This window comes from Salvelinus namaycush, chromosome 5 (assembly GCF_016432855.1).
Source record: "Salvelinus namaycush isolate Seneca chromosome 5, SaNama_1.0, whole genome shotgun sequence".
Taxonomy (NCBI): Eukaryota; Metazoa; Chordata; class Actinopteri; order Salmoniformes; family Salmonidae; genus Salvelinus; species Salvelinus namaycush.
Window position 1 is genome coordinate 23,236,733 of NC_052311.1, and position 13,063 is coordinate 23,249,795.

General features: G+C 41.9%; 1 protein-coding gene across 1 annotated transcript in view; it reads right to left on the reverse strand.

The window, feature by feature from the left end:
* Positions 1-8,584: 8,584 nt before the first annotated feature.
* Positions 8,585-13,063, reverse strand: part of LOC120048060 (protein transport protein Sec24B-like) — a 30,299-nt gene continuing 25,820 nt past the window's right edge. The window contains exons 20-23 of the mRNA XM_038993750.1: positions 10,892-10,996; positions 10,522-10,614; positions 9,975-10,078; positions 8,585-9,501 (exon numbers count right to left, since the gene is read on the reverse strand). Of these exons, the coding sequence (XP_038849678.1) occupies positions 9,387-9,501; positions 9,975-10,078; positions 10,522-10,614; positions 10,892-10,996 (417 nt within the window). The 3' untranslated portion in view covers positions 8,585-9,386. The remainder of the gene's footprint in view (positions 9,502-9,974; positions 10,079-10,521; positions 10,615-10,891; positions 10,997-13,063) is intronic.

Here is a 13,063-nt window from a genome sequence, read left to right on the forward strand (position 1 = left end):
GAGCATGGAGGCGCTACCAGGAGACAGGCCAGTACATCAGGAGACGTGGAGGAGGCCATAGGAGGGCAACAACCCAGCAGCAGGACTGCTACCTCCGCCTTTGGAAGCATCAGCCAGGAAGCATAGGAACTGAGAAGTGGTCTGTGGTCACCACCTGCAGAACCACTCCTTTATTGGGGGTGTCTTGCTAATTGCCTATAATTTCCACCTGTTGTCTATTCCATTTGCACAACAGCATGTGAAATTTATTGTCAATCAGTGTTGCTTCCTAAGTGGACAGTTTGATTTCACAGAAGTGTGATTGACTTGGAGTTACATTGTGTTGTTTAAGTGTTCCCTTTATTTTTTTGAGCAGTGTATATCTTATACCCACCCAGCCAGTAGAATGAGTTGTGTGCATGTGACTACTCAGCATATCCTCTCCTGACCTATGGGACAATGCCCTCTGTTTTCTCAAGTCCAATTACATTCAACTATTAAATGATATTGTATCATAAAGACAATTATTCACTGAGACCAAATTAATCAAATCAAAGTAATAACATTGTATTGATCCTCTGGTTGTGCTTAGTACACATACAGAGAGAGGTTGAGTGACTCATCATCACTCATTACCGTCTTTTACATGTGTAATTATTCGTTCGTCGGCAGAACTTACCGTATGATTTTTCCTGCAATCTAGAGCCATAATCATTATGCTTTAATTCCTTGTAAAATAAAAGATATGTCTATTTTTCTGCATATCTAAGCATACCTCTGATCTATCTATCCTCCTGACTGGTAGTTATTTTTTTAATTAAACAAATATGCATCTCTGCTAAAATCTGGGTAAAACATTTAAAGGAATGTGTCTTATTCCATACATTGAGTTTTATGAGGTTGGCTTTAGCTAGCCCAGATAGGTTCCCAATCTCCCAACATCATAACCAGCTACCAATAAGCCATTTCAGGCTATCAATCAAGTTAGAGTACCTAGCTTGTCTAATTGTCTGAGTTGGCATGTCGGCGACAAAGTTGGTAGACTTTAGAAATGCAAGCAATTGATAGCCTGAAATGGCTTCTTGGTAGCTGGTTATGAGGTTGGGGGATTGGGAACCTATCTGGGCTAGCTAAATCCAACTTCATAAAATTGCTAAGTTGCTAGTAGTATTACAGAGAGAAAAAACGAAGAAACAAAAACAGATTTCCAGTACAAATCTGATGGGGCACGTGCCCCTGTGCCCCCCAATAGACATGACAGCTATAGGAATTTAGGACCTACACTGAGTGGACAAAACATTATGAACACCTGCTCTTTTCATGAGATATACTGACCAGGTGAATCCAGGTAAAAGCTATGATCCCTTATTGATGTCACCTGTTAAATCCACTTCAATAAGTTTAGATGATTGGGGAGGAGACAGGTTAAAGAAGGATTTTTAAGCCTATGGACAATTGATACATGGATTGTGTATGTGTGCCATTCAAAGGGTGAATGGGCAAGACAAAATATTTAAGTGCCTTTGAACAGGGTATGGTAATAGCTGCCAGGCGCACCAGTTTGTGTCTAGAACTGCAATGTTTCTGGGTTTTTCACGCTCAACAGTTTCCCGTGTGTATCAAGAATGGTCCAACACCCAAAGGACATCCAGCCAACTTGATACAACTGTGGGAAGCATTGATGTCAACATGGGTCAGCATCCCTGTGGAACACTTTGGACACCTTGTAGAGTCCAAGCCCTGACGAATTGAGGATGTTCTGAGGACAAAAGGCAGAGGTAACCTCAATATTAGGAAGGTGTTCTTAATGTTTTGTACACTCACTGTATGCGGCTCTGTTCACGTCAGGGGAACTGAGCTAGGAGCGAACTTCGGTAAAACTCCACATGATTCATGAGAAATGTCTCTGTTCACGTCAGGGGAACTAAGCACTGAAAGTGTATGTCATATTTTAAATGTATGTAGTTCTGTCCTGTTCTTGTCTATTAATGTTCTGTATTGTCATGTTTTGTGTCGACCCCAGGAAGATTAGTTGCTGCTTTAGCAGCAGCTAATGAAATACAAAAATAATTTTACTGGGACCAGAGTCATATATTTATGGCTCGGAGTGAGACTATTGCTACATGTAGGTCAGAAGTAAGGTGTTGTGTTGACACATCATCATTATATATTGGGTGGCAAATTCCTAAGATAATCACCCATAACTGGGACCATGGAATTATGACAGACAGGAGAACGCTTTAGTATATACACTACATGACCAAAAGAATTTGGACACTTGCTCGTCGAACATTTCATTCCTAAATCATAGGCATTAATATGGAGTTGGTCCCCCCTTCGCTGCTATAACAGCTTCCACTCTTCTGGGAAGGTTTTCCACTAGATGTTGGAACATTGCTGCAGGGACTTGCTTCCATTCAGGCACAAGAGCATTAGTGAGGTCGGGCACTGATGTTGGGCATTTAGGCCTGGCTCGCAGTCGGTGTTCCAATTCATCCCAAAGGTGTTTGATGAGGTTGAGGTCAGGGCTCTGTGCAGGCCAGTCAAGTTCTTCCACACCAATATTGACAAACCATTCCTGTGTGGACCTCGCTTTGTGCATGGGAGCATTGTCATGCTTAAACAGGAAAGGGCCTTCTCCAAACTGTTGCCACAAAGTTGGAAGCACAGAATCGTCTAGAATGTCATTATATGCTGTAGCGTTAAGATTTCCCTTCACTGGAACTAATGGACCTAGCCCAAACTATGTAAAACGACTCCAGACCATTATTCCTCCTCCACCAAACATTACGGTTGTCACTATACATTGGGGCAAGTAGTGTCCTCCTGGCACCCGCCAAACCCAGATTTGTTCGTCAGACTGCCAGATGCCAGAGAATTTCCACTGTGATCCAACTGCATTTCCACTCCTCCATAGTCCAATGGCGTTGAGCTTTACACCACTCGAGCCAACGCTTGGCATTGCCCATGGTGATCTTAGGATTGTGTGCGGCTGCTTGGCCATGGAAACCCATGTCATGAAGCTCCCGACAAACAGTTCTTGTGCTGATGTTGCTTGCAGAGGCAATTTGGAACTCGGGTGTGAGTGTTGCAGCCGAGGAGGTTCTGGTCTGTGAGCTTGTGTGGCCTACCACTTTGCGGCTGAGACGTTGTTGCTCCTAGACGTTTCCACTTCACAATAACAGCAGTTACAGTTGACCAGGGCAGCTCTAGCAAGGCAGTAATTTTAAGAACTGACTTGTTGGAAAGGTGGCACTGAGCTCTTCAGTAAGGCCATTCTACTGCCAATGTTTGTCTACGGAGATTGTATGCCTGTGTGTTCGATTTTATACACCTGTCAGGAAAGGGTGTGGCTGAAATAGCCGAATCCACAAATTTGAAGGGGTGTCCACATACTTTGTATATATAGAGGATATGGTTATTTACTAGTGAATGAATGAGAGGGTGATGTCACAAGACACAACTAAGTCACCATGTTTGGAACACGCTATACGGTTTGACTCTGACATGATGTACGCATTATGCTGTGGTTAGAAAAGCAATGCTTGTGTCATAACATTCCATGACAATTACTACCAGCTGCAAGAGTTCCTGTTGATGAGTGCATGATTCAATGATTTATTCTCATAACAGTTTTATGACAGTTATAGTAGGCCTGTCACAAGTCACTCCAGAGATGTATTGCATTATTCTACTGTTATGATAGCCCAATGGTATTGACAGGTCTCTTGAATCACCCAAGTACCCCCCCCCCCCCCCCCCCCCGTGTTTTTAATAGAATAAAAGGAAACCTAAAACAAACACCCAAATCCATTTCCAGAAAAGGAAATGTGGTTGTACAGTATGCAAAATAAATCTATAGATGCACTGATATGTAGTAGGCCATACCACTACTAAATCTCTAAGGCCTCTGGGAGGTTGAAAAAACAGATTCCTGCTCGTCTCCCCCTGGCTTTAACTCCCTGATTTTCACAGGATCCAAACGTCTTGTTTCCATTAGAGAGCATCTATAACGGCCTCGGAGTTGCCGTGAAAGGAGCTCCTGCCCAAGTCAGTTATTTAAGGAGGCCGGGCCATATCACATGGGCCTTACATGACAGTCTTGTAGTCTGGTCCTCCCCTCCAACTCCCCTCCTTCCTCCTCCCTACAGAAACATCTGGAAATTAAGAATCAAATTTGCCTGTACCTGGAGGAGGAAATGAAGCTGCTGGGTTATGGATTAGTGTTGTGTTGGGGACAGGGAGAGAAGCATCTGAGCGTGCCCGTTTGGCTGGCTCTCGGCAGTGTCACACTCAGCTCCCTCATAGAGGAAGCACTAAAGAAGGCTCTAATAAACCGGCAAGCGGGGAAGCCAAGACTTCGTGCAAATGGCAGGAAGCAACTTCCTGTGAGCTCAGTAAGCTGGCCAATGAAGAGGATGTGGAAAAGGGTAGAGTAGCTTTTTTAATATATATACAGCACGAAGGCAGGATGTCTTACGTAATTGGGCAGATTTATTCATTGTGACATCAAGCTGGGGCCACTATAGGCTACGGGAAGGGACCGAGTTGAGTCTTTTACTATTACTAACTCTGCTGGCCAAGTACAACAATAGTTACAGTCACACAGATGGAACCACTATCATTCCTTTGCTGTATTTCCAAAACAAAGAAACAATGTAGTGTTTTAGCCCAATGAAATGGCTTTGAAATTCAAATAATCTTGGTAGGCTATCTATTCCAAAAATGAAACCCAATTTGATTTACCCAAGCTGCCCTTCGTGAGGGAAATATTGTATTGACTGAGTAAGCAACAGAGTTCATAAACTGTGGGGCCCCATGTCTCTATGGGAGTCTCTCACAAGTCGTTCTGCATATGATTCAAGTTCATAAGTCAGGCCTGTTCAAGAAGGAATGCTCATCAAAATAAACTCGCCGCCGACTCTCTCTTTCTCTCTCTGACAGTTGGAGAGTTTGAGGGAGGGGGGGGCTAGTTGTTAGCTAGTTGTTAGTTAGTTCGTTTGTGTGTTCTGTCAAGCTATTGGAAAGCTGAACAAACACTGCTGTTAGTTCTGCCCATAAAACCATAGAGATGCAGCTGATATGACTTGCAAAATGTGCGTCTGATAACCTCTATAAGAGAACACCATTTCCTTCGTTCACGGTAATGCAAACATTGAGTGTTGCAAAGATACTTTTCTGAATTAAAAGAGTGTTGTAAAGAAGTTTGTTTGCAGTGGTGGAAAAATAACTCAATTGCCATACTTGAGTAAAAGTAAAGATACCATCATAGAAAATGACTCAAGTAAAAGTGAAAGTCACCCAGTAAAATACTACTTGAGTAAAAGTTAAAAAGTATTTGGTTTTAAATATACTTAAATATCACAAATAAATGGAATTTCTAAAATATACTTAAGTATCAAAAGTAAAAATCTACACTACCGTTCAAAAGTTTGGGGTCACTTAGAAATGTCCTTGTTTTTTAAAGAAAGGCACATTTTCTGTCCATTAAAATAACATCAAATTGATCAGAAATACAGTGTAGACATTGGTAATGTTGTAAATGACTATTGTAGCTGGAAGCGGCAGATTTTATATGGAATATCTACATAGGCGTACAGAGGCCCATTATCAGCAACCATCACTCCTGTGTTCCAATGGCACGTTGTGTTAGCTAATCCAAGTTTATCATTTTAAAAGGCTAATTGATCGTTAGAAAACCCTTTTGCAATTATGTTAGCACAGCTGAAAACTGTTGTGCTAATCAAAGAAGAAATAAAACTGGCCTTCTTTAGACTAGTTGAGTATCTGGAGCATCATCATTTGTGGGTTCGATTGCAGGCTCAAAATGCCAGACAAAGAACTTTCTTCTGAATCTCGTCAGTCTATTCTTGTTCTGAGAAATTAAGGCTATTCCAGGCGAGAAATTGCCAAAAAACTGAAGATCTCGTACAACGCTGTGTACTATTCCCTTCACAGAACAGCACAAACTGTCTCTAACCAGAATGCTTTTCTTTCAAAAACAAGAAAATGTCTAAGTGACCCCAAACTTTTGAACAGTAGTGTAATCATTTTAAATTTCTTATATTAAGCAAACCAGACTGTTTGACAGATAGCCAGGGGCACACTTCAACACTCAGACATCATTTACAAACAAAGCATTTGTGTTCAGTGAATCTGCCAGATCAGAGGCAGTAGGGATGACCTCTTGATAAGTGTGTGAATTGGACCATTTTCCTGTCAAAATGTAACAAGTACTTTTGGGTGTCAGGGAAAATGTATGGAGTAAAAATTACATTATTTTTTTTAGGAATGTAGTGAAGTAAAAGTAAAAAAGTTGGCAAATATATAAATAGTAAAGTACAGATACCCCCAAAAAACGACTTAACTAGTACTTTAAATAATTTTTACTTAAGTACTTTACACCACTGTTTGTGTATAGCTAGCAGCAGATGTGGACGCAGAATGTTTCCTACCATGAAACAAACTATTACTATATCGTTAAAGGTCTTTTTTTCATAATATGCTACCATGTTAAAATAAATATGGCTCGTTAGATACTTTTAGCTGCAGAAGAGGAAAGGTTTATTTTACCATAGGGATAAAAAAGAGACTTCTGGATATTTTCTACTGTTCAACCGCACTGTTTTTCACTGGATTACAAAGAAAAAAATCTTTATTTTGACTACCGCTACTATCTGCAGTATATCCTGTCAAACAAAACTCCATTGTACGCTTACAAGACAAGCACAGAAAATACCTTTTGTTGAAGCCAAGACTACACCCAAAACTACAAGCAGCATATCACTAGAAGATAGTCCTACCACATGAGACAAGAGGCCTGTGTGTGTAATAAGTTCAGTTGAAGAGTGGAGGGGAGAAAATCTTTAAACTTCTGTCTCAAATAAGATGTACGTTTGCAGCAGTAGACACAACAGGTATAGAAAGTTATAAACCCTTCTTTTTCTGGTTTTCAAGATGGGAAAATTAAGTCATGTTGCAAGGCTGAATGGGAAACTGACATCATGCCCCATGAAGATATCACACACACACACCGTGGTGGGGGGTGCTGGTAAGTGAAAGGGGTGTTGAAGTGTGCGTGGGGACTGGCCAGTAAAATGGGTGTTTAAATATAATTTTGTTTGTTGGTGAGGGGCTCATGAGTTGTGCTGCAACACCTCACTGCGTACAGTCAGGGTACAGTTTAAAAGTAAAGGAAATACCCTTCGACTTGAATTGCTTTTTCAAGGCCTGAATGTGTGTGTGTGTAACACTGCAGGGAAGAAACATATATGTACTGAGTCAATGATCTAATTACGTTTGGCCATCTTTCCGTTGTGTGAAAAGTAACAAGTAGGTTCTATGTGAAATGATTTGTGGCATTGGTGGTTTGTCTCAAAAGTTAAAAGTTGAAGGAAAACATGTATATTTCCAGTTGGATGGTGATAAAGAAACCGTATACCATGCACTGTTATGGCTTGCTAGTCCAGACTGTATCAAATGATGTATCTAACCCAAAAGTAGAAAGAAAGAGTAAATGAAAATCTGAGTAGTCTACAACATATTCCCTACTTGACATAGTCCTTCTTGGCAGACATTAAAAGCATGATTGGATGGAATATTTGAGGTTCAAAGTAATTTCCCTTGTAAATAACAAGTTCACCATGTGGGAACCACAGATGTTTGCAAATGGAGCAGGGAGTCAGGACAGTTAATTTATTATCCATACATCTACAGAGTATTTTTAAACGAGTGCATCTGAGGTATGCCCCCTTTTCAAGTTAGTCAACCTAATCTTAGAAAATGTGTTTACTAGAGGAGATATGGTGAGTAAAACGGCAGAATGTCTTCCAAAACATTGGTCTAATTTCAGAGAACAGAAAGTGATGGATGTTAGTTTCCTTTTCAGGGATGAAGCTAAATGACTCCTCGAGTTTTATGCTATTGACATTGAGACATGTTAACAAGTTCCCAGCTATACTAAGTGCTTTTTTAAGTACACAATGCAGATAGATACCAATGATTATAATCATTAGCGAAGTGGTTCATTGAGTATGTAAAAGGTCTTGTATTCCGATCCTTTTCCTTTAGGAAACAGTCAATCCATTTCCTTTATAAAACATAACTTCAATATGCCTTTCAGTTCTCTGTGATAGGCATCTTAAAGAAATCAGTAGAAAACGTAGATGTGTTTAGCCAAGATGAAAAGAAATGCAAAGTTCCTGCCAATCACTTGACCATAGTCATGTCCCCTCAACCAAAGCAAAACCGTTTTGGTCACATGATACAACTATTAATATTCTCCACACACACCATGAATTAAATATATTTTAGCAGATGAACATCCTTTAGTCCAACGTTTCCCCAAACTCGGTCCCGGGGACCCCAATTGGTGCACGTTTTGGTTTTTGCCCTAAAACTACAGCGGATTCAATTGATCAAAGCTTGATGTTTAGTTGATTATTTGAATCAGCTGTGTAGTGCTAGGGAAAAAAACGAAACGTGCACCCCTTTGGGTCCCGAGGACCAAGTTTGAGAAATCCTGTAGTGCAATACCAGAACAGACATCTGCAAAATATGTAAATGGCATACTGTTATAAGAGGGAAAAATAATCATCAAGCCAAATACTGTTTCATTTTATTTAATAAGCTCGTCATAAATTATCGCACATAAAATATTATTTTCAATAGTTACAAAGTGGACAGCAACTTCTGGTAGCGGCTCGAAAAACAAGAGGGGGGAAATTTTCAGGGGTTTCAGTTTAATCTAGACAACACAGGGTTTGAACAGCAGGGGGAGGGGCCAGGGTCTTCAAACACTTGACTAGCATCCTGTTAAGCAGAGGGGAGCCAATCACCCGACTAGCAGCAGCAAACACAATGGTGAAAGATGCGGCTCCAAACCACACAGTGAAAACAAGGAGAGGGGATGCTGTACTCATATGTCAATGTGTTTGAAAATAAGAGAAAATGAAACAAGGATGGGGAGCATGTGTGATAAACTATGATACCACAACATGCGGGGGCGTGTCGGAGAAGAGTCAACTTAATCAGATGAAGTAGCAGCCTCTCCTTGCTTTCTCTTGGGGAGAGATGCTACGTGGAGCTACGAAAGTGGCTGAGAGACAATAGGGGGAAGGGTTCAAGCCATCGAGCTGGTTGAAGCAGCAGCCTGTTCAGAGCGCATAACTTGCTCCGTGAGTCCAAAACGCCAATTCCTTCACTTCAACTCCGGAAGTCATCTTCACTTTGGTCCTTCCACCAGCCTCCCACAGTCATAGGCCGCGGTTGACCAGAGAGCTAGGGGTTCGGTGGGGTTGGGGTGGTAGCGTTGTCCATCGGTGGTCCTACTACCTCACTACAGTCAGTCTGAGGGAGCTTTCGGTTTGTCATGTGCCACGTTCAAGGGGCCTTCTGCTCAATGTGTTCTACTTGGACATCTGCTGCTGGATGTGGAGCAGGAACTCGTAGTAGGAGAGGGCCGACTCCGACCGGTCCTCTACCAAGTGCTGGAAAAAGCTGGTCTTCGCTGTAGCATCGTCCCTATAGGGAGAAGTAATGAAATGGATGAGCATGTGAAATAGGAATGAGGGCATAGTCTGAATAAATGTACAGTCTATTGAAATTCCTAAAAGAGTCTTTGAATTTGTAAGACTTCCTTTCGGGAATAAAACAATTCTTAAAAACGGCCTCTTCGCGTTCATAAGACTTCCTTTTGGTGTGAAGAATTGTCCTATGGTCCTTAGACATTGGTAGGAAACAGATCCCCACAGCAGCCTGTCATAGTGCAACAACGCACCGGCATGACGTTAGAATGAACTAAAACAACGCTCACTATAGGGGGCCTCCGTCCTAGCCGTCCATCAATGACCCTCGCAGTGGCTGCATGTTCACATTGAACACACAGTACCTTTTTTACCACATGAAAAAACTGATGGTTTGCTACATGACATGGACCAAGGCACTTCATTTGTAACGCACACACCAATTAATCAGACCAGGGGCACTTGACTTACTTCACGACGTGAAGAGTTGAGCTGAAGGTTCTCGAGTCCTGTAGCCAGGCGAGGAGTGCACGCAGTCGTTCAGACAGAGGGGTTTCCAACTCAGGAATTTGGGTCTGGTATTCATAAAAGAGAAGCGGAGAAAAAATTGTTTTTACTACTGCTGCACCCTCAAGAAAGACTGTGTGCGTACAGACTCCAGAGACCTAGTGGTTGGTTTCAATGCCAGATCTTCACGTCTTGCGTGTGTGTGTGTGTGTGTGGGGGGGGGGGGGTTTAGTGAAATAGGTACGTGTGGTTTGGAATGTGAAGTTCGTACGTGGTTGGTTGTTGCAACACCCCCGTTGTGTGGTATGACACATTATTTGATGTAGCCACGGCCATTCGTCAAAAAGTAGAACCAAACAAACAAATGATTGAATAGTTAATGACTCCCTAGCTGAACTAACTGAGTACAGTACTCACTCGCTGTGAAGCACCAGCTGGAGATAAAACACTGAGTTATACACAGCGGTAGATATGTCACATTGTGTCTAATGAATCTCTGTGCCTCACTAACCATGTTAGGGGGTATAGAAGCGTGGTTTGGGCATCCCAACACGTCCCGAATGAACACATCATTACAGCATTTCCCAATCCACAAGTAAAAGACCTGGAGAAGAGAACAAAGGCAGCCAATGTAGTGCACATTAAAACAGTAACAAGGATCTTTCCCCCAGTCCCTTCTCTGACGTAATCACTGATCTATACATGATTGGATATGTGAAAGTGGAGTTACTACCAGTACTGCCTTCACCTATCCAACCTCATCAGATCTGTTATTATCATGGAAGAACGGATGTATGAGTGCATGGCTAAAGTCTTCAAACAGAGACAGGTACGCTTTATAGGGACTTAGGTCATATGATTGAGAGCACAGCAGGACTTACGCTGCCACAGTCCATGAGGAACGCTCCTTCTCTGGTCAGCTTCTCAGCCGTGAGGTGCAGCAGATGAGGCTGGGGCACTATGCAGTCGTTCAGGTGGAGAGCCCCCTGTGGACAGAAAGGGTAATGCAGTATCAGTAATTAGTATACTCGTCACCATCCCAGGTAAACAAAACCAATGTTTCCAGCTGTGAACCAGTCTAAGGCTGCAAATACATAACAAAATCAGTATCAGTCCACCATTATAGAATCACTGTATCTAAGAACTGAACCAAGAACTGTTTTCACTCATTTGCTATATGCAGGATGGGAAATGAACACCTGCCACCCGCGGGTCGATTTTGGCATTGGCAGGTAAGAATGACCATTTCACCAGCCACGTTGGCCACAGAACATTTGAGAAAAGTATTTTTTCAATCCAAAGCCCAAATGTAGAAGTTGGTCGAATTGACCTGAAAGGCTACTGAAGTGTGACTTTGTGCTTGTGCTTCTTGGCTAGTTACATAGTTTTGTTCAGATGCTAGATTGTTTTTCAATATTAGTTTGAGTTTGCTGCAACTGTCTGCTGCTAGCGGAGCAGAGATTCTCCTCTGACAGACATGGAGTGTCCCCTTACCATGTTAACGGCCCGCCCTTAGAGGTAACTGAAAAAAAGTGCATCTAATGACTCAAATATTTGCAGGTATATAGTGCTTGTTTGAGCATGAAGCTCCCCCCAAAAACTTTAATGAACTTAAGTGTTTTAATGATAAGAAATTACTATCAAAAAGGGGACCATCGTCCTCTCCCAGAAGTTTGGTTGCTCATAAAACCTGTAAATTTAGATAAGCAAAAGTGTGATTGGTCCGCACCTGAAAAGATGTAAGGCTTACTTCAAATGTTTTCTTCATTATTTTCACTGCAGCAGGTATAGTGTACACAGATGTTTCGGCTTGGCAGCCTTCAGTGTGTAGGTCAACTTGTGCTCAGTGTGCTCCTAAATTTCAACTTATGTGCTCCTTGTAAAAAATGTCAGCGTAGAGGCCTATACTCGAATAATAAATTAGCCGTATCAAAGCATTTTGTGGCAGGTAGGCACTTTGTTGATTCTTGATGTTCAGTTGTAGAACTGTTCATACAATTGTATCTAAATTATTACACCACATTACAACATCCCTACCACATTACTTCTAACTAGTAATACATTTCTTGTTTTAGAAAAACATTACAAAGCATGCACATCCATTATTTGTGATTTTTGGTGTAATAATGGCGAAAAATACACTTCCGGTCAAAAGTTTTAGAACACCTACTCATTCAAGGGTTTTTCTTTAGTTTTACTATATTGTAGAATTATAGTGAAGACATCAAAACTATGACATAACACATATGGAATCATGTAGTAACCAAAAGAGTGTTTAACAAATCTGTTAAACAAAACAGATTCAAATAGCAACCCTTTGCCTTGACAGCTTTGCACCCTCTTGGCATTCTCTCAACCAGCTTCACCTGGAAGGCTTTTCCAACAGTCTTGAAGGAGTTCCTACATATGCTGAGCACTTGTTGGCGGCTTTTCCTTCACTCTGCGGTCCGACTCATCCCAAACCATCTCAATTTGGTTGAGGTCGGGGGATTGTGGAGGCCAGGTCATCTGATGCAGCACTCCATCACTCTCCTTCTTGGTAAAATAGCCCTTACACAGCCTGGAGGTGTGTTAGGTCATTGTCCTGTTGAAAAACAAATGATAGTCCCACTAAGCCAAAATCAGATGGGATGGAGTCTCGCTGCAGAATGCTGTGGTAGCCATGCTGGTTAAGTGTGCCTTGAAATAAATCACAGACAGTGTCACCAGCAAAGCACCCCCACACCATAACACCACCTCCTCCATGCTTTACGGTGGGAACCACACATGCGGAGATCATCCGTTCACCCACACCGCGTCTCACAAAGACACAGCGGTTGGGATACATTTCCACAGGTCTAATGTCCATTGCTTGTGATTCTTGGCCCAAGCAAGTCTCTTCTTCTTATTGGTGTCCTTTAGTAGTGGTTTCTTTGCAGCAATTCGACCATGAAGGCCTGATTCATGCAGTCTTGAGATGTGTCTGTTACTTCAACTCTGAAGCATTTATTTGGGCTGCAATTTCTGAGGCTGGTAGCTAATGATCTTATCCTCTGCAGCAGAGGTAACTCTGG